This window comes from Oryctolagus cuniculus, chromosome 18 (assembly GCF_051225735.1).
Source record: "Oryctolagus cuniculus isolate XC-2025 breed Fujian yellow rabbit chromosome 18, ASM5122573v1, whole genome shotgun sequence".
Classification (NCBI taxonomy): Eukaryota; Metazoa; Chordata; class Mammalia; order Lagomorpha; family Leporidae; genus Oryctolagus; species Oryctolagus cuniculus.
The window spans coordinates 47,524,933-47,550,505 of NC_142884.1; the positions used below are offsets into that span (position 1 = coordinate 47,524,933).

At 37.4% G+C, this 25,573-nt stretch overlaps 1 protein-coding gene across 8 annotated transcripts in view; it reads right to left on the bottom strand.

Moving 5' to 3' along the window:
• Positions 1 to 25,573, bottom strand: part of RPGRIP1L (RPGRIP1 like) — a 101,610-nt gene that overhangs the window by 66,790 nt on the left and 9,247 nt on the right. For 5 of the 8 annotated variants that reach the window (XR_016225144.1, XM_002711567.6, XM_008257302.5 and 2 more), the window contains exons 6-10: positions 22,500 to 22,602; positions 21,128 to 21,271; positions 9,402 to 9,507; positions 7,258 to 7,404; positions 5,750 to 5,823 (exon numbers count right to left, since the gene is read on the bottom strand). Coding sequence is in view for 4 of the 8 variants with exons in the window: in XM_002711567.6 (XP_002711613.3) it covers positions 5,750 to 5,823; positions 7,258 to 7,404; positions 9,402 to 9,507; positions 21,128 to 21,271; positions 22,500 to 22,602 (574 nt within the window). In the remaining 4 variants the exon portion in view is untranslated. The remainder of the gene's footprint in view (positions 1 to 5,749; positions 5,824 to 7,257; positions 7,405 to 9,401; positions 9,508 to 21,127; positions 21,272 to 22,499; positions 22,603 to 25,573) is intronic. The other 3 variants (XR_016225145.1, XM_089320049.1, XM_089320048.1) reach the window with 1 other exon arrangement.

A 25,573-nucleotide genomic window follows, 5' to 3' on the forward strand; every position in this document is an offset into this window, starting at 1 on the left:
GGCGCCTTTCTCAGGCTGCGGTTAGGGAACATGAAAGAGTTTGTGGGATGAGCAAAGGAACTGGCCTTAATTTAGAGCTCTAAAGTCAGAAAAGTTGGCAGTATGCAGCTTTTGTGGGACTAGTAAAGGAATTCAGATACTGTACATACTCCAGAGGAATCCACAATTCCCAAACCTCAGCAATTGACATGGGACAAAACCGTCCTCTCCCACTTAGAAACCCTCTTAACACAGAGAAAATGGACTTTCCACCCGATCTTTAACTCTGTGAAACTTTTAAAGAGTCTGTTGTAATAACATGTTCACAAAATACTGGCCACAAAACGACAGCATACAGAACCACAAGGCAGTAATTCTGATACTGATTAAGAAGTAGTGATAATGCAGTTTTTGTCCTAAAAAGCCACAGGCAATAGGATAAGAACAAACAATTCTACTTGTCACACATGAATGGGAGTAATTCCAGTGCTCTTTGCCTGATAAGAATGAAGACAGAACTATTACTGCTCAATGAAAGTATAGCATTCAAACTATGCTTAAAATCTGCTAATGTTCAAGAACACACCTCCCACTCCCAGTCCAATCGCCTCTTTATCTCTTCTTTTGGATCTCCAGCTTCACCTTGGTCAAAATGGACCCCAACTGTTCCTGTGCCTCTGGGCTGAGTCCTGCAAATGCAGAGTGCAACTGTGCCTCCTCAGTCAGGCTTAACCCCATGTCAGCAACGCCCTGCTCCCAGATGTAAACCGTGACCCATTTGCTACATTCCTTTTTCCATGAAGCACGTGAATGATAATAAAGTCTTTGGCTGGAAAAAAAAAATCTGCTAATGATCAAGACCCAGCTTATCAGGAGGAAGAACCGTTTGAAAAACAAGCAACCAAAGGTATACAATAAATATTCCTTTATGCCAGTGATTCCTAAATACTGGTATAAACTCCAGTACTAGACTAGCTGCACTAACAGCACTTGGATTTAAAAATGAAGATCCCAGGGCTCACAACTTCATATTTTCACAAAGCTCCCAGGTGATAGCCAAGTGTGTGTGTGTGTGTGTGTGTGTGTGTGTTTTACAAACTGATCTTGAACTGTATTTCAGCAGAAAACCATTCTGAAGCTTGACAAGACTGAATAACCATCAGCAGCTTTGATCCTTCTACTTAAGTTAAACCCAGCAAATGAAACAAAAAATTTATAAAATATGCTTTTATATTGATGATGAAGTAAATGGAAGAGAAATACATTATTGAAAATTGCCTTTAATGTTGCTTCTAGCTAGTCTTGAGGTTTTATTCCAAAAGATATACTTTTCTGGGAGACATAGCTTTCAAAAGAGCAAAAGTATGTATTCATTTCACATTCTGAATATTTTTATTGCATTTAAAATAACATGACCTTGAAAATAAATGGAATTCTAGAAGCTCCTCTAAATATGACATCTGTTTCTCCTATCGGTTTTTTTATTCCACATATGGAGCCTTAAAAATGTATGGATCCAATGTATCAAGATTTTAAATTAATTTTATCAAAGGTACAATTACCTAGATTTACATGAAGCCCAAACAAAATGTACACTTTATATCCTAAACTAAAAAATATTTCTTTACTTGTTTGTTTTTAAAGTAAAGAGTGAACATAATTTCTGTGTCTGGCCAAATTATATTTATCAAACACATACTATTTGAACAGGAATGTGCTTGTATGCATAAGTGTGTGTGTGTGTGTGTGTGTGTGTGTGTGTGTGTTATTATTAAAAACATGAACCACCCAGAAAAAAAATTAGCATGATGAAATAGGTACAGCTATACATTATATCAGACGCTAAAAATTAGAACCAGTAGTGTTCCAATAGCATTAGTACCAACAAAAAGATCACCAACAGCTAATCTGGCAGAAACATCAGAAACTGTATGTGTTTAAATTAAGAACAATTTAGCAGCCTGGTTTTTCCAAACCCACAAAATACTAGTGTAAATCAGCATAAGTCAATCTGAATTTAGTCCACTGCTATCTTCCCTCTAAATTTAGGATTACATTCCACTGGAGTTTCATGAGGAATTCCTTTTGAATTTACTGTATTCCTCTATGCTTGGAGCCATCTGTGTAACTATAAATGGTAAACCACATCTGGCTCCATTTTCTTTGTAAGGGCTGTGTACATGATTAAATCTGCATATGAGAACAGTCTTTGAGAAACTTTTATTCATGAAAATGTTTCTGTATACTGCCTGTAGTGACAACTGAGGGTAGAATGATAGTTGGTCTTTGTATACATTTCACTATCACATTATGTTGTAAGAGTGATAAAATGTCAGTCTGCAATGAAATGCCCATCGGTGCCTGTGGGTGACTGGCATGTCCACGGTAGTCATGGATTACCATAATGTAAATACCCACTCTTGATCAAAAACACAGTAAGACTGAAAGAAAAGCTGAAAAATTCATCTCTATCCTTAGGTCTTTTTTCCTTCAAAATAAATTCTATGTATTCCAGATACATAGAATGCATCCTAATACGAGAAATAGGGAAGAGTAAATTTTAAATCTTCCAAAAAGTCATCCTCAGCTATTTCAGTAAGAACCTAAAGAAAGTTCAGTACCTATTTACATCAGGATATTTTACTTCCTGAAGGAAATATGATGCCCCAGATACAGAGTTTGATTTCTGGGAATCACTGTTACTCCATCACATGAACTTCCCTGACTCAGAAAATTCTGCAGGGAACAGGTATTCACTTTATGGAAATTGAGCTAAGTCCATCAGCAGGATTCTTAAGTTTTGATTACCAGGTGACCATCACAGAGTAAGAATCTGACCCACCCATTTCTTGCAAGGGTTAATACTTCTAAAAGAACATGAGCACTTTTTAAGAACAGGCATTAGATCATTGATCCTCAAATAATTAATACCTTAAGATAATTTTCAGTATATTCTCTGGACCCAAACTCGAATGGACTGAAAAGATATTGGATGGGGGCAGGGAGAGGTGGATAGGTGGAGAGATGTGGAAGAGATGATGAAATCTACATTTTACAAAGTTTTCCAGGTTATTTGTATACATTATTGTTGAAGGACCACTGCATTGGTCACATGGTCACAAAACTATATATGAATTTCAAAAATGGAACAGTTTTATCATATTACAGTATAGAGCTTCTCTCTGAACAACCAGATTTAACTGCAAAAAATTTATTCTGAACCTTTAAATTGAACATTTCTTGGTTATTTCTTATATCAAAAGTGCTTTAGCATACTAAAAAAAGGCTCATACTAAATCCTAACATGAGGGTTTTATCTTACCATATGATTCTCTAATATGTCATATGTCAAGTAATAAACACATTCAAAATTTCATTTGAGAAAGGAAGATTAGAATGCAATCTGCAAATCATATTTTTCTCCTGAAAACTAGCCAATTTTGAATAACAAACAAATGCTTTCCTCTTTAAAACATGCTGTCATTATGACTAACCAAAAGGGGAGTATATGTAGTTTTTGATGAACATTAGTTGTTGGCAGTGATAAGTAACACTGCCATGAAACAAAAGAATTGTAAAGAGTCTCAGAGGTGATGTTGATTTTGTAGGGTTTCTCCAACTATGCTTCTGAAAACATTTTTTTTAAAAAAACACATTTAAGAATTTTATAGTTCTATTTACTGTTATATGTGCCTGCTGAGTTTTGTGCTCACGTGATATTCATGTTTCTTGACATTAAATGTTTCGACATTCATTACACACATATACTTCATATACCTCAATAAAATTCAAGTGTAGGCAGCATAATGAAGTCTGTTTTTAGCATGAAGTGAACAAAAATAAATGTAGCTCAAGTGTAAGACATTGAAAAAAAAGCTCCTTCAAAGTTAGCTTTACACTCTTAGGTGATCTTCTAATATGGAAAGATGAAGTTTTACGGTGATTAATAGGAAAAAAAAAGTGTCTTGTCAAAATTCCATTTATGCATTATTCTCAGCTAAGTTTTATGCTTTTTTAATTCCAAGAAAGTATGCTCAGGAAATTCTCAAATTGGGGAGGCATAGAAAAGTTAGAAGTCAGTCCAAATGGCACTTATTTTCTTGTATGAGTATTCAGACCATGTTAAATTGTTTGAAATTACAAGATGTAAATCAGTATCTGAATGTCTGACAGTTCCATTATCCCATGAAATTTCCCCTTTCATTTAGACAATTTTCAAGTGCCATTAAAATCAGAGAGACAATGAAGTATAGGGGAAAATTCAAATTTTGGAGTCAAAAGAACTGGGTTTTGTTTCTACATAAGAGTCTCACCAGTGTGACTCTGCACAAGTCTTAATTTTTTTCAGAATATTAATTCCTTTATTGATAAGAAATGGGGATAATATCTCTGCCATCCAATATGATGCTGTTCCATCTGTAAACAAATTTGGATTTTTCATACAATTACTAACCACTTGGACATACGTCAATATAAATCTCTGTATTGTTCTATAGACATAGAGATATAAAACAGGATGCATACTACATATTTTAGGTAAAATTAATCACAGCCGATGAAAAAGGGCCCAGGATAAAACAGTAGGTCTAAATGATCCGGAAGGAGGCCTAAGGCAAAGTGCACAGAAAGACTTTTAGCCAGTCCATCCTTGTGGGGAGTCCTGAATACTGTTTTAACTGGCATCTGAACCTACTGTTGGTAACCCTCTTAATTCACAAAGACATTCAACAGGTAGTCGGTAAACAACACAGATGAGAGGAACCATTGTAACAATAATAATGATGCCCAACATTAATTTAGGTAACTTTTCAAAGTAAACCAAAATAAAAGTTAACCTCACTCTTTAGATATGATTTGTTTAACTTACAAAACGTAAATTTAATTTTCAAAACATAAAAGATACTGTTGAAAGTTAAAGATCTGTAGCTGAGATGACTATTTCCTGAAGTTTTATTATACGATTAACAGAAGCAACTGCTGAATATCAGTTGTAGCATTTATTTCTAAAATATATTAAATTTACTTTCAAGTAAGTGTGTATTTATAGTTTATCAAGATCTTATGTTGAAAGGACTTAGAATATCACACATATACACACAAATACCTATATTACTTAACCAAACTTGGCTGTGGAGTAGAATTTTGTTTCTAACATTACCAGAAGGGATTAATTTCTAAAATATAACAATTATGAAACAGATTAAGAAACAAAACTGAAGGAGCCATTTAAAATTTATCTACTGACGATGCTTGTGCTTGTCTTTAAGGACAGGGAGCGTCTTTAGTGGAGACCTTTGCTTTCCTCCCTCAGACTCACTCAGCTGTGAAGCTGGGAGTCTGCTGGAGACACTCAGAGGAGTTCCAATCCAAGCTGCTGCTTCATACCTTCAAGAAGGATCTCTTAAAGTTACTCGATTCCATTTTGTCTCCATTGTCTGCAAAGTGGGCATTCACAATACCTCTATTTCAAGGTGTTGTGAGGAATTTCTAACAATGACTATAGAGCTCAGTGTCTGCGGGCATAGTTTGTATTCAATAAATGGCAACTGGTACTGGCAATTCAGTGAGACCGTTTTCTTAGTGGTGACAGAGGACTGCTTAGAAAAAATTATTATCAATTCCTGAAATGGACTTGTTTTGATATTTACAAAATATGCACATTTCTTGCTATCGTCTGTTGCTAATTTTGTAATTAATACTAGATATTCTGGCAACAAATGCTTTAATATAAAAGAGTTCAAATGAAAAAACACATGGGGTCAGGATTTACCTGTTATAAAGTTTATCATAGTTTTCCTTTAAAAGTTCCCGTTCCTTTTCTAAATCATTAATTCTATCCTGCAGCTAAAATGAGAAGAAAATGACACATTAGGTAACTGTCACATAAAACTACAAGGGGGTGAAAAATGTAAGACACTAACGGGTTTCAGTCTTGATTTTTAAACTGCAGCTGCTAACAGGACCACGTACATTGCCTGCATTTAATTCGGCACTGAATTTCTTCAAATTGTTAAATAAACATGAAATTAATATTTCTGTTTTAATTTAGTAAAAGCGTATGCACTGCTTTATGGTAACATGTGCCAGAACTCAATAAAGAATGTGTTAAGAGCTTGCTGTTAAGTCCTGCGAAACATAACAGTTTTTACTTTCCACCATGATGAATTCCATCATTATATTCACTTTATATTAATTTTCAATTGGCCCATAAAAAACAAAAGGCTTAAAAACTCTTTTAAGTTCATGGTTCAAATTGTATCTATCACTATTTACTTTCAAGACTTAATTTCTCATAGTACCTAGAATTTGCAAATAGTTGTGACACATCTTACGAACAAATGAATACACAAATAAAATTATAAACCTTGTTTTATATCAATGAATAACTGTTTCAGAAATAAACAGGTAATTGTAATATCTGTGAGTAAATGTAATTTCTGTACTGTAGGATTTATTTTTCAGTTTTATTCATTAATTCTTCAGTATATTTTGTAGTCAAAACCTTTTCCTACACAATCAGTATACTCTGAAAATTCATCTCCATTCTCAAAATTGTCTTCTGATGCTAGTAAGAGACAGCAAAAGATTCTCCCATGATTAGAACAGAATGTAAGCAAATGTTTTCATTTCCATTCTCCCGAGGAACAAATTTAACAGACTACAGAAAAATACTGGGCAGCTGGGAGACATGAGTAGCAACAATCATAAGAAAAGTACTTAACAACTTCTTAGGAAAAAAAAATCAGATAATTTCACAAAATTGCTGGTATTGCAGAACATAACGCCCATCTCCTTAGAAACAGATTCCTGTAAATTTGCTTTGGTATCTCAAATGACTAATAAGCTGTTACAGTTGAGAAAGTTAAGTTCCATAGTTAATCTGGCATCAGTTTCAAAATGTTATGTTTTCTTTTCACTCAAGGATCTTTAATCCTTTAGATAAACACTGGCTCTTAGAAGTTATAAGTGTCATTGGCACCGCCCTGTCACTCACATATTAATGACCGTATTTTGCTGTGTTCAATACCCGCCGTTTGAGGGGTCTTTGGAAAGGTCATAGCAAACGTGTATTATGAAAAACTGCATGAATTTCAAAAATTTTTGCAACAAAATAAACTTTTAATTCCATTTTTCTTTCCCACAACCCTTTAGAAATACCCTCGGAGGCAGCTTAGCACTCTAAAATAAATCCGATATTTGAAAACTGTATCCTAATTTTTCCAAACATCTATGGAGAAGTTTTAATGCAACAGATGGCTCAACTCTTTAGGAGCTTACCTCTTCTATTCTTCGTTCAGAAAACGTCATGGAATGTAATTGCTTCTCCAGACTGCAGCATTTTAAACGCTGTTCTTTAAGTTGCATATTTAGCTCATCTCCATTTGCCATCAAGGCATCATGGCTGATCCTGAGAGTTCTTTGCTTCTAAAAAACAAGAAAATCTTCCAAATGTTATTTTCAGATTAAGCTCTGAGTTAATGATTGCAATCCTATAAATGAATTTACTCCGGAAGTTCACATTGCACAGCTTATTTTTCACATCACAAACTGTGTGCGTTGTATTTATCTATAGGTATGCTCTCACCGGAGGTGTGACATCGAGAGAAAAGTATGAGGGTGCTTCAAAAAGTTCACAGAAATGGAATTAGAGGATAAGTTTATTTTTGTACAAAAATTGTTTTAAACTCATGCGTAGTTTTTTTCAGTGTACATATTTTCATGAATCTTTTGAAAAGCCCTCATATAGGGTTATCTCAGCACAGTTACATAATGCAAACCGTGTCTGTCCTTTTATTTCCTCCCAGTTTTTAACTTGTTGATAGTGAGCAGTAAGTAAATTAGTTACTTTTCTTTTTGCTGTAGTTACAGTGGTTAGACGTGCTGTCTAAAAACGCTGCAGCACGGGTTAAAAACACTGACCACAGCTATTCAAACTGAAAGGATTTGCTACCACTCCATATAAACAGCCTTAGATAGTTGGGTTTTAACCATAATATGACAAAGTTAAAAATTTTAATTAAGTACAATAATTATAAACTCTTAATTTTAAAAAACACTATTTATGCACATGCTTTAATAAATTTAATTATATATAAACACCACATACTTCTTTTATACGTATGTATAAAAGGCAATAAAAATCTTCTCATAGACACCATATGATAACAACATGTACTGCCTCAGCTGCTAATTAAAGTCATTTAAGCAGCTAGCTCTATATTCATTTAAAAGACACATGGCTATTGAACTACTTCAGGTCAATTTTCATTACTATTGGTATTATTATAGAAACTGTTTTCAGCCAGTTTTTTCTGAGCTTCCCACTTCATTGAGGCTGTTAGCCTTAGCCTCTCAAATCTTTACCCTGTGTGAATTCCCAAAAGAACTGTACCTGTGCTCCAGCAGACACTGGTTATCACTGGTATTTAAACGAATATCTGGGGTCATTGTTAAATGGAAATCAAAATAGATAAAGCGGTAAGATGCACAATCATTTTTCATCTCCTTCCTTAACTCCTCATTTTAGACACGGCTTTCAACTACCTGTATTTTCAGTTGTCCTCTTCTATCTATCCGTAGAGACTCTAGCATTCCCACTCTCTAATCAGTCGCCTCCTTCACAAACTCTCCCATCTATATGGAAGGTGCTTTTTACTTGGCATTTAAGGAGGTTCTGAAAAATACTTAACTATTTCAATAGTGAATTTAGGCATCAGATGACCCTTTACTTCGCATCATTTACTACTTCCTTTGTCTCAGAACTTCAAAGAAAGTATTTGCTTAGTATAAAATCTGCTCATCTGGAATGTTTTGGAGTTCATTAATTCCAGAACTTATGTTAATTATGCAGTGCTGATAAATAGGAGCCCTCTGACGGCACACTCCTGTGGGGCCATGGTCCTTGTGGAAACAACCAAAGGGATGAAGAACCCCAAGTATTGTCAACCTGAATTGTAAAGGTTTAAAATAAATACACTGCCAGTTGACATTACAGGTACTCTAATATTTTCTGATAATGGCAGTAGCAAAAAAATTTCTGTATCAAAGAAAGATTTAACAGAACGTGATTACTGATCTATTCAGAACTTTGTTCATGTATGCACAAGATTCAAACTATATGCAAATACAGCAGAATTTTCAGTGTCATATGCCCATAATGAATTCAGAAAAAAGGAGTTAAAATAAATTTTTGGCATGAGATGATTTACAATAAGTGCATTTAAGCTAACAACAATATACATAAAGAGTTCAGTTCACTATTTCTTTAATTATAATAAATACATGAAATGAAACATATTTGACAATAAAGAGCAATTTTTAGACATTTTTAGTGTTATGACCATTCTACTTAAAAATACAGCTTGTGCTTTTGAATCTTTTCCATGTATGTTTCATCAGAGTACAATAAATTATCACAGTACCTCTTGAAGCTGAATAAATTTTCCTTCCATTACTGAAAGAGCATTGCTTTTCTCCACTAGTTGTTTATGGAGTTTAATCATTTCTACATTGTCTCGAATATTTGACCTTCAAGTTGTGTTTAAGAAACACAAGAGAAAAAGAGACAGAAACAAAAAATTCAAGTTAAGAGAAAAAACTCTATGGCATATTTGAATTTTTCAATTACTATTACCTAGAAAATATTTATATGCTTGCATATTAGTCACTGAAGTTCTAGGTTGTGATAAACACAGACAGATACTCAAATCCAACCAATAATCATTGTTGAAGTTTCAGAGACTCAGATTCACAGAGAATGAGGGAACCCTCAACTTGATGGCTATAGCTACAGATGATAATACACAGTTAAAATCATCTTGGAGCATCCTAAAGCATGGCATGAAAATACATCCGTTTTTTTAGCAGAGCAACTGGAGTACCACCAGAATTTACCTTTATTTTAAGGAAGACTGTTGTGCTACTTTTCCTTAAATGAAAATTACGCAATGCAAGCACTCAACTTTCCATCACTCCCTTGAACCAAATGCTATCAGAGGATTACCATTTATTGGAGTTTCCTCTTGGAGTTTAAACTTTTCAAAATATTTCCCAAAAAAGTGACTTAGCATTTTATACTAATAATGCCCAAAGCTGGCATTTAAATATGTTGCAGATGTGCCTTTAGCTGTAAGAGATCATTTGATGTCCACAGGGTATACAGAAACTCTATCTGCTGCAATACTATTTTGTATTTTTCCTACTGAGATTAAAGCAAATATAGAATTTAACAAGAAGATCTTGTTAAAGGTTAATCATAGATCTAAATGAATACCTGTTTTCAAAGGACATTTACCTTCCTGATAGAAAAATTTCCTTAATGCTTACATTAAAAGTACAAAGCTTGATTTTAGACATCGTCTTTTAAGAAAAATAAATATAAAATTTTTGTTTAGGGAATTAATTCAGTTGTAAAGTAAGTGATTTTACTTCCAAACTTATCTAGTGTACACATATTGGAAAAATTGTCACAATGCCCTACTGGAACCAGAAAATGGACTACAAAGCTTACACATCTGTAAACCAGCTGAGGACTTGAAATACTTAATTTTCCTCTTTGATATTTGAAAGTTCATTGTATTTTGGCATTGGACAGTTAGTTGTCCTCACATAGAAGATAAACAAGTCCAAGATCCTGGATCTTGCCCAGGGTACAGTCTTAACACAATGTTAAAATAATTATGTGACTAAAATGTGTTCTCTAGTAGTTCTGAGCACATACTCAACAGCACACTTACTATCGCTCCTCTTAGGACTGCCTTGGTATGCAAAAAAAAAAAAAAAGTATAATACTAAGAAAGACTCCATCTAAAGTCTAAAGAAAAATATTAGTTTTTTCATATTTAGAAGCATAACTATAATTTATTCATTTTCCCCAGAATTTCTTGGTCTGGCCACTCAAGAATGAATGACATTTGTCAATATGAAGAAACAGGATGTGATTCAAATAATTTAAAATCTTATGTTTTTCAGTTGTCTCTGGTATTTTGTCTTAAAATGCTAGTATTTTCTATAACATTAAAATATTTTGAATAACTACTACTTAATAATAGATTTTAATTTTGAATTTTCTTTGCAACACAAAAGTCAGCAATTTCATTTTAAAAACTTTGATTGGTTTAATTACTAGATGCTTGCTTGAATGTTTTCCTAAACTCCTTGGAGATTAAAATTTTCAACATATTGCTAAGCAAAGTGATAAATCATTGCATATGAACACTCATAATATCCAACAAGTGCACAGAAAAAGCAGTTATTTAGAAAACAATAATGTGGAATTTAAAGTCAGTTTGCTATGGAGTATGCCATTTCTGCATAGATGTAAAACCTGCAAGTCTTTCATAATCAGTTTTTAGTATCAGTTTTAGGGACTGAATACATATATTATTATGGCTGCATATTTTTGAAGTGTAACAGTGAGAAGAAAAGGAAGTTAAAAGTGCTGTGTCACTGATACAAAGTACACTGACAAACTTGAAAATCAGCAATATGATGAATACAGTTTGGCCTTTAAGAAGTCATACAATGAAAACCACCCCAAATCTGACAACCAACAACATTTTTCCACAGATGAAAGATGGGAAAAGAATAAGGCAGCAGTGAGAATGAGGACAATAGATGTCATGAAAAGATGGCAAGGAGTGTGAGAAAGATGGAGCTACAGTCATTGCTAAGTGGCTGTTCCTAGACCTGTATGCTGTGGAACAGGCAGCAGGTTGGTCTCCTGTGAGGAACAGGGGCTTAATTTTACGTTTGTTTGTTTTTTGAGTGGAAGGGGGCAGAGGGGGAGGGAAGGAGAGGGGGAAGAAGGGAGGTGAAGGGAGAGAAAGAGAGAAAGCAAGCTCCTCCATTCACTAGTTCACTCCCAAAATGCCAATGGCCAGGGCTGGACTGGGGCTGAAACCAGGAAGCAAGAACTCAATCCAGTTCTCCCAAGTGGGGGTTGGACTCAACTACATCAGCCATCAGCACTGCCTCACAGAGTCAGTCTGGGCATTAGCAGGATGCTGGAACCTAGAAGAGAGCCATGTATGGAACCAATATGGAACACAGGTGTTCTATCTGGTGACTTTAACCACTATGCTAAACACCTGCCCAATGAGCAATATTTTAAGTGACCTCCACATAATATTTTTTTGCCCTCTTCTACACACTATGATGGGAACATCGAATTTTCAGGATGATGACGTAATAGAAAGAAGGCATGGTAAAAACATTCAGATGAACTATGACAGACATGCACCAATTCATACATGCTGCATTACACATGATGAAATGATTTGTAAGCAGATATTAAGCACTCTAATTAAGTGCTGTGTAAAAATAAATTCCCCAAATTTTCAACAAGGACTTTGAAAAAACTATGAGCAATTAACTTGGAAAAAGCAGTTTGTCTTTTTTTTTTTTTCGAGGCATATAACTTAGAATTATGATCAAATCTTCTAAATTATGAGAAGAGTTGCTGGCCTATCTCTAGATTAAAAACAAACTGAGATAAATTAGATTGTATGTTGAAAAAAGTAATCCAGCTCAACAACCTGTGTGCCAAGTTTCTCTCATATAATTTGAAACAGTCAAGCAATAAACTCTGAAAGAGGAATTTCTAATGGAAGTCTTGAAAACACTTGACTCCAGCTTTGCTACTGGGTGCCATAATAAATCCAGAAACTTAAAACCTCAGATACACTGGAGAAGGAAAAACTTTCAGTGGAGCTATGTAATGTATAGTCTAATATGAAAGCTTAAGAAGCAAAAATCTTTGCTCCAGTGAAAGTTTCATATATTTCATTCCCCAGGCACTCAACTCCCTTCCTCTAGTCCTGCCAACATTTCATTCTTTGCTACAGTCAGGATTATGAAAGCTCAAAAAAAGCCTGTTGATTTTTTGTCACTGAAATGTTATGATATAGTATTTAACGCCATTTATAGGAGATGGCTTTAGAACACAGAAGCAAGGCTATGAGATGCTGGGATATGGGGAATAGGTCAGTTATTTATGAGATAGAATGGAGAAGACGCTTTTGAGCAGTAAGTTTAGGCTGATGAATTTGAGAGAGAAGGTTGCAAACAATCTTAGGTTTAAAAAAATTTAGATTGTTTTTAAAACAATAGCAGACACTCTATAAGTGCATTGTTAAAAGCAATGTAGGTCATTTGTAGTTCTTATTTAGGGTACACCAGTAAAAATCACTACCAAGGGTTCCAATATCGAACAGAACTACAGAAGGCTGCTAACAAATTGAATGGAATAAGTTCCACTAAGATAGCTGAGGAAAGTCTATTTGAAAGGTAAATGATTTTGCTCAGAATTGCAACCTGAGCTCATAGGTGAGAACAGTGCTCTTACATCAAGGAAAAAATCTGTTTATTTTCTTTTGGATTATAACTTTCCTGTGGTGCTAGGCCAAACCATAAATCATAACTCAGTATTATCTTACTGTTACCACTGACATGAATGAGGGGACAGCTCTATTGGGCTCTCTACAGCACACAATCACACATGTCTGAAAACAGGGAGCAGGAGTATTCCCAAACACTGATTAGACATAGTAAGAACTCAAATCCTGGCTCATCTTCTTAAAGGGGCCACTTTTAGGATCAAGTTTAATTTATAGTAATAGGAATGGGATTCAGAATCTAACAGCAACATTTAGAAAACCCAATTGGAATTGTATATTTACTGATAACTAAACTGCCAAAGCAAACTAAATGTTTTGCACTGTTTTTATTTTTTGGTATAATTATGCCAACTCAGTAGAATAATATAGAATATTGTACAATTGTTAGAAGGAATGAATGGCATGATGTAAGTTTTTGATGAATACAAAAAGGAGGAAAATTGAAGAATAAATAGAGCTTACTAAGCAGGCAAAATCTTTTAGAAACAGAAGGTCCTTAGGGAGAAAATGGCTTTTGCTTAGAATATTGTAAAACACTTGCCCATTTCAGCTTCTTCACTCTATAGTTCAGGTAGCTAACTGAGGCTCAGAGAAGCAAAGACTCTGGCCAAGGCCCTTCACTGACAGAGCCAACAACTACATCTAGTTTTAGAAGCTAACCTGCCTACTCTTCTAAGTTGCTTCCTTTCTCTAAGATGCTTCTAAGTTATTAACTTCCTTCTACTGTCATGTATGCACCAGTTAATATTAGTTTAACAATTTCTGTGGCTTATTTATATAAAGTGCTGGGAAGTATGTCAAGCTGCCACCCAGAAAAATATTAATACTACTATTAATAAAAACTTCAGGAATAAAAGAAATGGCATTTGAGTGTAATAATTTTCACTGGATGGATTTTAAGATATTCAGAAGAACAGTAAGAACTTGGCAAGTATGTATTTTTAAAACGACAAATTAACCCCCCTGAGACATGTCTGGATGGTTATCCCTGGCCCCAGTTACCCTTCCATCAGAGAACCAGATGTGCCCTCCAAATTAGGGGGCTGAGCAATCAGAGAAATCCAAATTGAGGGACATTCCTGCAAACAACTGTCAATAGACTGGAAAAGGGTGGGGACTCATTCTGGGACAAAGCAAACCTAAAAGATAGGGCAACTAAAATTCAACACACGGCCCTTGATTGGATCCTAGACCAAAACAAAACCAAAGCAGTTATTAAAAAGAAATCTAGCTCTAAAAGACGTCATGTGGACAACTGGGGAAATATGAATATGTACTGTTTATCAGCCGATGCTACTGTGTCATCACTAAAGGATGACAGTGTGACAGCAGTATTGTGGGTATGCAAGAGGACATCCTTGTTTTGAGAAGATACAGTGTTCAAAGGGTGAAGTGAAATATGTACCTGACTCTCAAATGGGAGAAGAAGGGAAAAAAGAAAGGATGGAGGGAAGGGGAGGGAAGAAGAGGAAGGGGAGAGAGGGAGAGAGGCAGAGGAACAGAAGGCTTGGACATGAACATGCAGAATGCAGGAATAGGCTTGTTGTGCTATTTACAAATATGCTAAAAGGTGGATAGTATGTGAGTTGGGTGCTCACTCTATTATTTCCACTTTGCTGTAGGTTTGCAATTTCTCAAAATGAGAAGGAAAGGAAGAACTTAACAGTACTGAGAAGTTGGAGCAGGCACTGTGGCTAAGTCTCCACCTACACCGGCATCTCATAGGGGCTCCAGTTTGTGTCTTGGCTGCTCCTCTTCCCATTCAGCTCTCTGCTATGGCCTGGGAAAGCAGTAGAAGTGGCCCAAGTGATTGGACCCCTGCGCCAGGGTGGGAGGCCTGGGAGAAGCTCCTGGTTCCTGGCTGTGGATTGGGCCAACTCCATCTGTTGTGTCCATCTGGGGAGTGAACCAGTGGATGGAAGACCTCTCTGTCTTTCTCTCTGTCTGAAACTCTACCTCTCAAATAAATAAAATCCTAAAAGAAAAAAAAAGAGTGCTGGGAAGTAATCCTGTATCTGTGCAGAGGGGAATGTGTGAGCCCCCAAAGGCAAGCTGTTTCTTACAATGCATGGCTGCAAAGGCCTCTCTGCTGTAAGATTTGACAGTCCACTGTGTGCCAAGGGGAAGAGGGCAAGTCAGAGTGTTTGAAATGCTTATGGATTAAATTTCCTCCTCTGGGACATTATGGCACTTACATGATTTTTAATTAAGAAGGTAAACACCCTACCATTTATTTAAAAAAAAAAAAAAAACACTTAGTACAAACTAGCTACACATATTTGGTTAAGAGGATAAATATTTTTGGAATTGAAAAAGTCAATAAAAGGTAAAATCATTCTGATTTTAATGTTCACATACATGTGTTCACTGGTTACTGCTTTGCATTTAATTTAAGACAGCCTTTTTAATAAGCAGAAAATGTGCATTTTTATATTGTTTAAATTTTAATATGGATTTTTGTTCAAAACAACACAGACATTCAGGCTACTTGTAAATGATACAAGATTTTTTGCTAATGAGGCATTATGTAGAACATATGCAAAAATCACAACTCAGTCTTCCAAAATAGACCACAACAACAGGAAAAAACATGATTTTAATAAAAAAGAGCAGCACTGGGCTTTTACTTCAAAGCAATTAAGGGCTTTGGATAACCAAAAGTTTATGTCAAGCTGATGCCAAACCAAACTGGTCTATTAAACACACACTACGAAGAGTTCTGTAATATTCTATGAAAAGGCTCTTTGCCATAAATATCAAGCACTGCCACTCTGAAGATTACAAGTATGTTAGGTTCATGCTTGAGAACAAGGAGTCCAACATCCAGATCAGACTTCTAGAATTTCAAATCTGAAATAATGTACCCGTGAAGGAGAAGTTTAAATATGTTTTCCATTTTGTGTTTTTTTCTAAAGTAAATTATACCAAGTTTTATATTCTCCCCAACATTTTCTCAACAGTTTTCCATTAGTCTCAAAAAAATTGCCATTACTCTTAAAATTTTAAGCTCATGTAAACATATTAAAAATAAAAAGCCTTGAGCACCCTTATTTTGAATTATTTGTTCACTTTCAACAACTGGATTTCAAGAAATAATACACTATTCACTACAGGTATCCTTCCTTCTAAGCAAATAGCAATTTCCAGTTTAAAAATCAGGGAAGCAGGGTATAAATTCATTTATTTTTTGCCTGTTTTTGGGTCTATTTTGGCCTATTTTTGGTCTATGTGAAAGATATAGACCCCAGGAGAGAGCTTGGTTTAGTTCTTTATTTTAATTAAAGACAGGAGATCCACTTGGCAGGAGAGGGAGAGGTGGAGAGACTGATTGAGAGGCAAGGAGAGATATCTTCCATCTGCATGTTCAATCCCCAAATGCCTGCAACAGTTGGGGTTTGGTCAGGCTGAAGCCTTAAGCCCAGAACTTATTCAGCGCCTTCTATTCGGATGGCAGGGACCCAAGTACTTGAGCCATCAGCAGCTGCCTCCCAGAGTATGCAATGGCAGGAAGCTAGAGGTGAACCTGAGCCAGGAATTGAACCCATGCACTCTGATGCTGAACATGAGTGTGCTAAGCAGAGGCTTAATTGCTGCACAAAATGGCCACACCTCAGCATAGTTTTAGTATTAAAAATTTTATTATTTACTTACTTTCATTTTATTTGAAGAGGAGAGAAAGAGAGGGAGGGAGGGAGAGAGAAGAGATAGGTATATCCCATCTACTGGTTCACTCTTCAAATGCCTGCAATGGCCGGGCTGAGGCCAGGAGCATGGAATTCCATTGGGTCTCCCATGTGGGTGACCCGGACTCAAGTACTAGAGCCATAATCTGCTGTGTCACAGCATGTGCATTAGCAGGTAGCTGTATCAGAAGCAGAGCTAGGACTTGAACCAGGCACTCTGACATGGGATCCAGGTGTCCCAAGTAGTAACTTAAAGGCCTGTATCAAAGACATGTATCCAATTTAGTTTTTAAATTAAGGTAAACTCTCCCAGGTGTATATGTTCATGTTTCTTGCAATATTTGTGGTAAAAAGTATGTGTCTGCCATTTTTTCCGCTGCTGTTCTAGTCCTAGGATTGAAGAAATTTTGGATTTCCCTTTCTGTTAACACTGGTGGTCTAGCTTCTAGATGATCCTATCACTTGGGAAAAGGGAATGGCTGACAAAGTTCTATCTTATTCTCTGGGAACTTGACAAATAACCCAGGTAAAGCAGTCCCTGATAATCTTGTACTCAGCAGTTAAGTAAAGCTCATAGGAAATGGGCCGAACTTGGAATTGATCCATGTGGAATTTTATATGCAGATAATGTCTTTTTTTTTGACAGGCAGAGTGGACAGTGAGAGAGAGAGAGACAGAGAGAAAGGTCTTTCTTTACCGTTGGTTCACCCTCCAATGGCCGCCGCGGCCGGCGCACCATGCTGATCCGATGGCAGGAGCCAGGTGCTTTTCCTGGTCTCCCATGGGGTGCAGGGCCCAAGGACTTGGGCCATCCTCCACTGCACTCCCAGGCCATAGCAGAGAGCTGGCCTGGAAGAGGGGCAACCGGGACAGAATCCGGCGCCCTGACCGGGACTAGAACCCGGTGTGCTGGCCCCGCTAGGCGGAGGATTAGCCTGTTGAGCCGTGGCACCGGCACTCAGATAACGTCTTCAGTGCAGCCAGTAGCAATTTACTAAGATCACCACATTCAATGCTGGGGTCTCATTCTTCAGCAGTATTCTTTAGAAGTAACTACTTCATGATTTTCCAAGAAAGCTTAGTCTCACTAGGTCTTCAAAGGAGAACATGGGATAACTTTTATGGTTTAAAGTCAAGAGTTCAAATTACATGTTTTATTTAAATATAGCTCTCAAAAATATTCATGTTTCTTTTGCCCTGAACTTAGAACAGAACATAATATTACTATATATATATATATATGATTTCTTTACATAATTTAATTTTACATACTTTTTTCAGGTACAGAAATTATTAAAGACAATACAAACCTATTAAAACTTTGAAAAATAAATTTTTATACATTTCTTTAGCTTACTTTATTTTTTAATTTTTTTTTTTTTTTTTTTTTTTTTTTTTTTTTTTTTTGACAGGCAGAGTGGACAGTGAGAGAGAGACAGAGAGAGAAAGGTCTTCCTTTGCCGTTGGTTCACCCTCCAATGGCCGCCGCTGCAGCCGGCGCACCGCGCTGATCCTGGCAGGAACCAGGAGCCAGGTGCTTTTCCTGGTCTCCCATGGGGTGCAGGGCCCAAGCACCTGGGCCATCCTCCACTGCACTCCCTGGCCATAGCAGAGAGCTGGCCTGGAAGAGGGGCAACCGGGACAGAATCCGGCACCCCGACCGGGACTAGAACCCGGTGTGCCGGCGCCGCAAGGTGGAGGATTAGCCTATTGAGCCACGGCGCCGGCTTTATTTTTTAATTTTTAAAAGTTTTTATTTACTTATTTTTATTTGAAAGGCAGAAAGACACACACACACACACACAATCTTCTATCCTCTGGTTCCCTCCCCAAATGTCTGTAAGAACCAGAGCTGGGCCAGGCTGAAGCCAAGGCTAGGACCTCAACATCAACATCTAGGTCTCCATGTGAGTGGTAGGGGTGCAAATACCTGAGCCATCATTCACTGCCTCCTAGGGTGTGCATCAGTAGGAAGCTGGATCAGAAACAGAGGGGTCAGGACTTAAGCCAGGCATTCCCACATGGGATGCAGCAATCCCACGTGGTACCTTAACTGCTGTGCCCAACACCTTTCCCTACATTTCTTAAGAGATTTATTTATTTATTTGAGAGGCAGATTTAGATAGAGAGAGAAAGAAAGCGAGCAAGAAGGAGAGGAAGAGAGATTGGTTGATTCCTTGATCTCACATCAGCTGTTTCCCTCCCCAAATGGTTTCAAACAAAGCCAAGAGCCTAGAATTCCACTTGGGTCTCCTAAGTAGGCAGCAGGGGTTCAAATACTTAGGTCATTTTCCCGCTGCTTTCTAAGGCGCATTAGCAGGGAGCAGGATTGAAACTGGAGCAGTAAGGACTTGAACCAGCACTCATAAGGGATGCTGGCATTGCAGGAGGCAACTTAATATGCAGCAACATAATACTGGCCCCTTCCCCTATTTTTTAAAGCAAGTCTGATATTATGTAGCCTTTAAAAATTTCATTATGTATTACCATGTAAGGTTAGTTAGTTAAAAGATGTGAGATGGAAACCTAGGGAACATTACTTGCTTTTTCTAAATAACAATGTGAGCTACACAGACATGACATCATACTCATGGACAAAGGGAAAAACAGGGCCAGCACTGTGGCACAGAATGTTAAGCTTCCACCTGCAGTGTGGCAACCCATGTGGGTGCTGGATTGAGTCCTAGCTGTTCCACTTTCTGATCTGGCTCCCTGCTAATGCACCTGCGAAAAGCAGTGGATGATGGCCCAAGTGCGTGGGGTCCCTACATCCACACGAGAGACCAGGAAGGAGCTCCTGGCTTCGGCCTGACCCAGCCCTGGCTGTTGTGGCCATTTGGGAAGTGAACCAGCAGATGAGAGTCTCTCCTTCTTCTCTTTCTCTCTCTGTATCTCTGCCTTTCAAATAAATAAATACATCTTTAAAAAAAAAAGGAGTGGGGAGGATATGTATAGGAACTATGGTTAAAAAAGAAGGGAAATAAAAGAGGTATAAGGGATACTACAACCAAATATGTCTACTTTATTTGGATTCTAATTGAAATGAACAGAAAGACAGCCACCAGGGAAGTCTGAATATGAACTGGTTATTAGAAATTATCAAAGAACTGTTAATTTTGTTAGATGTGTTAATGGCATAGAGGTTATACGAAACGTATTTCTTGTTAGACAAAGACATATACTGAAGTATTTATGAGTGAGATTAGCCCAAGAAAATAAGGATAAGGGGACAGGTGAAACAAGATTGGCAAGATATTAGTACAAAGTTAAGAGATGAGTACATGAGGGTTCAATATACCACTTTCTTTACTTTTGGGTACGCTTGGTCTAAATCAGATAGAAAATTAGGAGAAACAGCCATAAAAGGAGGAAAAAATAATCTGACAAAGAATACAGGAAAAAGGTAAAGTTCTGTGTAATGCCCAATGGCAAAGAACCAAGAGAAGTGGTATTAGGAACAAAAAATGACCTAGGAGGATGGGCAAGACAACATTATACATTACAAAATGTCAAAAATGAAAAGGTAACAAGTGGTACTGATAGGTACCACTGTAATCTACAACAACCAGTAGATTGCCAGGCAATATTAGGAGAGCTAATATGTTAGGAGAGTGTTAGGAATGCTGACATCCTTCTGGAATCACAAATTAGTACCATATTATGGAATTTATCTCCTTGTAAAGCTGAAAAAAAACTTAAAATAAGGCTGGACTTATGTACATGGTGTGCCAGCAGCTGAGCTCTTGTCACCTCTATTTCTCTTGGTAGTCATAACCAGATGTTATTAGAACATCCTGCAGTCTTGGCCACTGGGGCAAACAACAGGAACAAGATGGAGGTGATTTCCACCCACTGGAAGCTTCCTACAAGCAGGGCAGGTTAGGGAAAACCGCTCTTGGAGTACAGTTGTTGATAGAAGTTAGTGGGTCTAGAGAAGGCTTACGTGAAGAATGTTAAGTAAAAACACGATTTTCAAATACACCAGATAAATGTATTCTCTTATGGCACATGATAAAGTATTCTAAGTTAATTTGACCTTATCAAAGTGATATTCCTGTTTGAACATACCTTTGATCTGTAGCTTGTTGTTCTCGAAGTTGAAGAAGAGATAACTCAATTTCATTTTCTTTTCTCCTCAACTGGCTTTTTAGGATCTCAGCCAAGTGCTCCAACTCTTCTATCTGGCCTCTTTGTGACTGAATAACATTTTCTCTGAAATAAAGAGCCTTTTTAAGAACTTTTAGCTTGCGGAAAAATTTGCAGTACTTCAGACTGGCCCAAAGTTCTTTACAATACAAACCAAAGGTAAAAATTTTAGCTTAATTGCCTTGCACATAGTGAAACAGGAACAGTTACACGTGAATATTTGGAACACATATGGAACAATTCAAGACACTGCTTTTTATAAGACAGTGGACTGGACTTTGGTTCAATTCAATTAAATAAGAATTTATTGATCACCTACTGTGTACTCAACAATCTGGTCTTCAGATAATTTCAAAGTCTTTGTTCTTTCATATGTATGCACATCTGCTTATATCACCCAAATTAACACTTCAGAGAGAGATGGCAGGAAATTTGTCAAACATAACTCAGTGGTCTCTGGCATGCATTTATCTCTGCCATGTCTGACAGCATCCCAGTGTAAAGAGCCTTAGGAAGTTGGAATAAATCATCCTGGCTTTTCAATTTATTATCAGGTAACAAGATTATGTTTAATCCTTTACTTTTATCTTTTCGCAGGATAATTCTTACTTAACTGATATCTAAACTAATCAAAAAAAAACATTTTAAGCCTATATTATTCTCGAGTAACTATCTACATAGGATAGCGTCTGTGTCATGTTCTCTTGCCTTATTCAGTATTATTTCTTTTGGATCATCAGGAGAAGGAATATAGATAAAGTGGAGCCTTACCTTGATTTGTGTGACTCACAGACTCTGAAATCACAAGGCTTAGATTAACTGGCAAACTCAGTTAAATGTGGCAGATGTAACTTTTTCAAAACCATGTATGTGGTAGAATGTAGCAATGCAAAAGCACAGGGAGACAAAATGTGAAATCCATATGTATTTGATGACACCAAAGTTTTCAGCCACTCCCCCCAATTCCTTTTTTTGTAACCACAGAAAGAGGTAATTGTTTCAGGATCTGATAAAATCTACCTGTGACTTTCTGAGATGGAAATGTTGCCTCTAAAGTTTTATGCCATTCTCTTGGGGGGTAAAATAAGAAAGATGACTATTCTATAAACCATTCCATTGATGCAATTGGGTCATTTTCCTCACTTTACTGAATATATGTTATATAACACCTAACAGTCATTACCCCACAGAACTAGCTATATAATTCAATTTCGCTTACAACAAAGGAAAGTAAGGGATTACAAAAAGAAATGATCAACAAAGTTCTAAAATGACCATGAAAAAGAATACTTACAAATTTCTTATTTCTCCTCTGGCTTCTTCAAGTAAACTGTTGTCATATTTTGTAATCATGGGTTGTAAGGTTTCTGTTACATCTGCATCTTGGAATCTTATACCTAAGAATAGAGTAACAAAGTATTATACAAGTCAAGTTAGTAAAGAAGGATCCTTGATTTGCTATGGAACAGGTATCTGTAATACAATAAATCTCTTCTTAGGCACTAAGGTACGTGTTCTGTAGTGCAGAGAATTAGAAATATACTGCCCAAAAGAATATTAAATCTCAGCTACCAGTAGGTGTTAAGTAAAATCCAGCAGTTAGGTGCTGCCCACTTAATAAATTCTACCAAGGAAACTATATTATCTAGAATTTGATTTGATTTAAGAGTTAGAACTCCTGCAGTAATTTCTGAAAGAACCAGTCTTCAAATTAGGTCTTTCCAACATAACCAAAGTATGAAGGAAAAAAACGTTTCAAAAATTTGATATCCAGTTTTTTAAATTTTAAAATCAGTCATTCACAAACCTAAGCTTCATATTTAAGTCAAAATGAACCCACAATAAGAAAATCCATACTTGAACAAAGGTAACTCGAAAATGGATCATGAATAGGACTCCTTTAAAGAAAGCATTTTCCTGCATCACTTAAAATTTTCCTGGGATTGGGCCGGCGCCGCGGCTCAATAGGCTAATCCTCCGCCTGTGGTGCCGGCACACCGGGTTCTAGTCCCGGTCGGGGCGCCGGATTCTGTCCTGGTTGCCCCTCTTCCAGGCCAGCTCTCTGCTATGGCCCGGAGTGCAGTGGAGGATGGCCCAAGTGCTTGGGCCCTGCACCCCATGGGAGACCAGGAGAAGCACCTGGCTCCTGGCTTTGGATCAGCGTGGTGCGCCAGCCGCAGCGGCCATTGGAGGGTGAACCAACGGTGAAGGAAGACCTTTCTCTCTGTCTCTCTCTCTCACTGTCTAACTCTGCCTGTCAAAAAAAAAAAAAAAAAAAAAAAAAAAAAAAAAATAAAAAACTTTCCTGGGATTGGCATTGTGCTAAGGTTGGTTAAGTCACTGCCTGCAATGCCAGCATTCCATATGGACACCAGTTAGTGTCCCAGCTGCTCCACTTCTTATCCAACTCCCTGCTAATGGCCTCGGAAAAGCAGTGGAAGATGGCCCAAACCCTGCCACCCACATGGCAGAACTCAATGAATCCCTATCTAGGGAACAGAGAGTGGGAACATTTTACTTGGGAGAAAAATGACAAAAAAGTTTTCTCCTTTCTTGTTCCTATGGTGTTGTTTTCATCTTTCAAGGACTGGAGACCAAAGTTTTACATGATTTTTTATGTATCTAAAAGTGTTTGGTCTTTATGTGAGCATATTCAAAACAAAAACCAATTAGACTTAAAATTTCACTTCTCTCCTTAGTAATTGAGATTTAACACTGTACTGAAAGTATTTATTTTCAGGTCCATTGTAATAAAGTTTGTTGGTGGGCTGGTGCCGTGGCTCACTTGGTTAATCCTCCACATGCAGTGCAGGCATCCCATATGGGCACTGGGTTCTAGTCCCGGTTGCTCCTCTTCCAGTCCAGCTCTCTGCTGTGGCCCAGGAGGGCAGTGGAGGATGGCTCAAGTGCTTGGGCTCCTGCATCCGCATGGGAGACCGGGAAGAGGCACCTGGCTCCTGGCTTTGGATCGGCATAGCACCAGCCGTGGTGGACATTTGGGGAGTGAACCAACGGAAGGAAGACCTTTATTTCTCTCTCTCTCTCTGTCTATAACTCTACTGTCAAAAAAAAATTCAAAAAAAAGTTTGTTGGTGGAGAGAACTGAGAATTTTTATTAGAATTATTTAGGTTGTACATTGAGGGTTGTCTATGCAACTGAATTGCTTTGTAGCCTGGATTTTGTTTTAAAAGATTTATTTATTTGAAAGACAAAGTTACAGAGAGGCAGAGGCAGAGAGAAAGAGATCTTCCATCTGCTGGTTTATTCCCTAGATGGCTGTGATGGCCAGAGCAGTGCTCATCTGAAGGCAGTGGGTGCAGGGGCCCAAGGACTTGGGCCATCTTCTACTGCCTTACCAGGCCATAGCAGAGAGCTGGATCAGAAGTGGAGCAGCCGGGACTTGAAGTGGTGCCCAGATGGAATGCCGGCACTGCAGGCCATGGCTTTACCTGCTTACATCACAGTGTTAGCAGTGTTAGCCCCCTGGCTATTTTTTTTTTTTTTTTTTTTTTTGACAGGCAGAGTTAGACAGTGAGAGAGAGAGAAACAGACAGAGAAAAGGTCTTCCTTCCATTGATTCACTCCCCAAATGGCCACTGTGGCCGGTGCGCTGCACTGATCTGAAGCCAAGAGCCAGGTGCTTCCTCCTGGTCTCCCATGCGGGTGCAGGGCCTAAGCACTTGGGCCATCCTCCACTGCACTCCCGGGCCACAGCAGAGAGCTAGCCTGGAAGAGGAGCAACTGGGACAGAATCTGGCGCCCCAATTGGGACTAGAACCCGGTGTGCCAGCGCCACTAGGTGGAGGATTAACCTAGTGAGCTGTGGCGCCGGTCTCCTGGCTGTTTTATGTTATTTCACCTATGCCCATTTTTAGAGATGGACCTTTAAGGTTATCTGCTTTATTATTTTTATTTTACATTAAAAGGAAACTCAAGCTCAGAATGATTAGGAGATTTGTCCAAGGTCACCAGCTAGTAAGTGGAGGAGCAAGAATTCAACTTTTTAAATCCCTGGTTACATGCACATTCCATGCTGGCTTCACACAATGTGAAAGATTTCAACACTTCTACAGGTTTTAAAAAAGACCTTTGGATGAAGAACTTAAATGTGATTGCTTACAATAGTAAGTGTGATCATATATAAGCAAATTAGCTGATTTCTCCACTTGCCTGAGTCAATGTGATTTCCATCTGTAATACTAACAAAAGGTCAAACTTAATGCAAATTTTACTTAGTTTCATATGTGTTTCTTGTAATAGGATGAAGGGTTGTGTTGAATGGTTTATTAAAACAAGTGATAGTGATCAGGTGATTTTTTTTTTAAATTATTTGACAGAGTTAGACAGTGAGGGAGAGAGACAGAGAG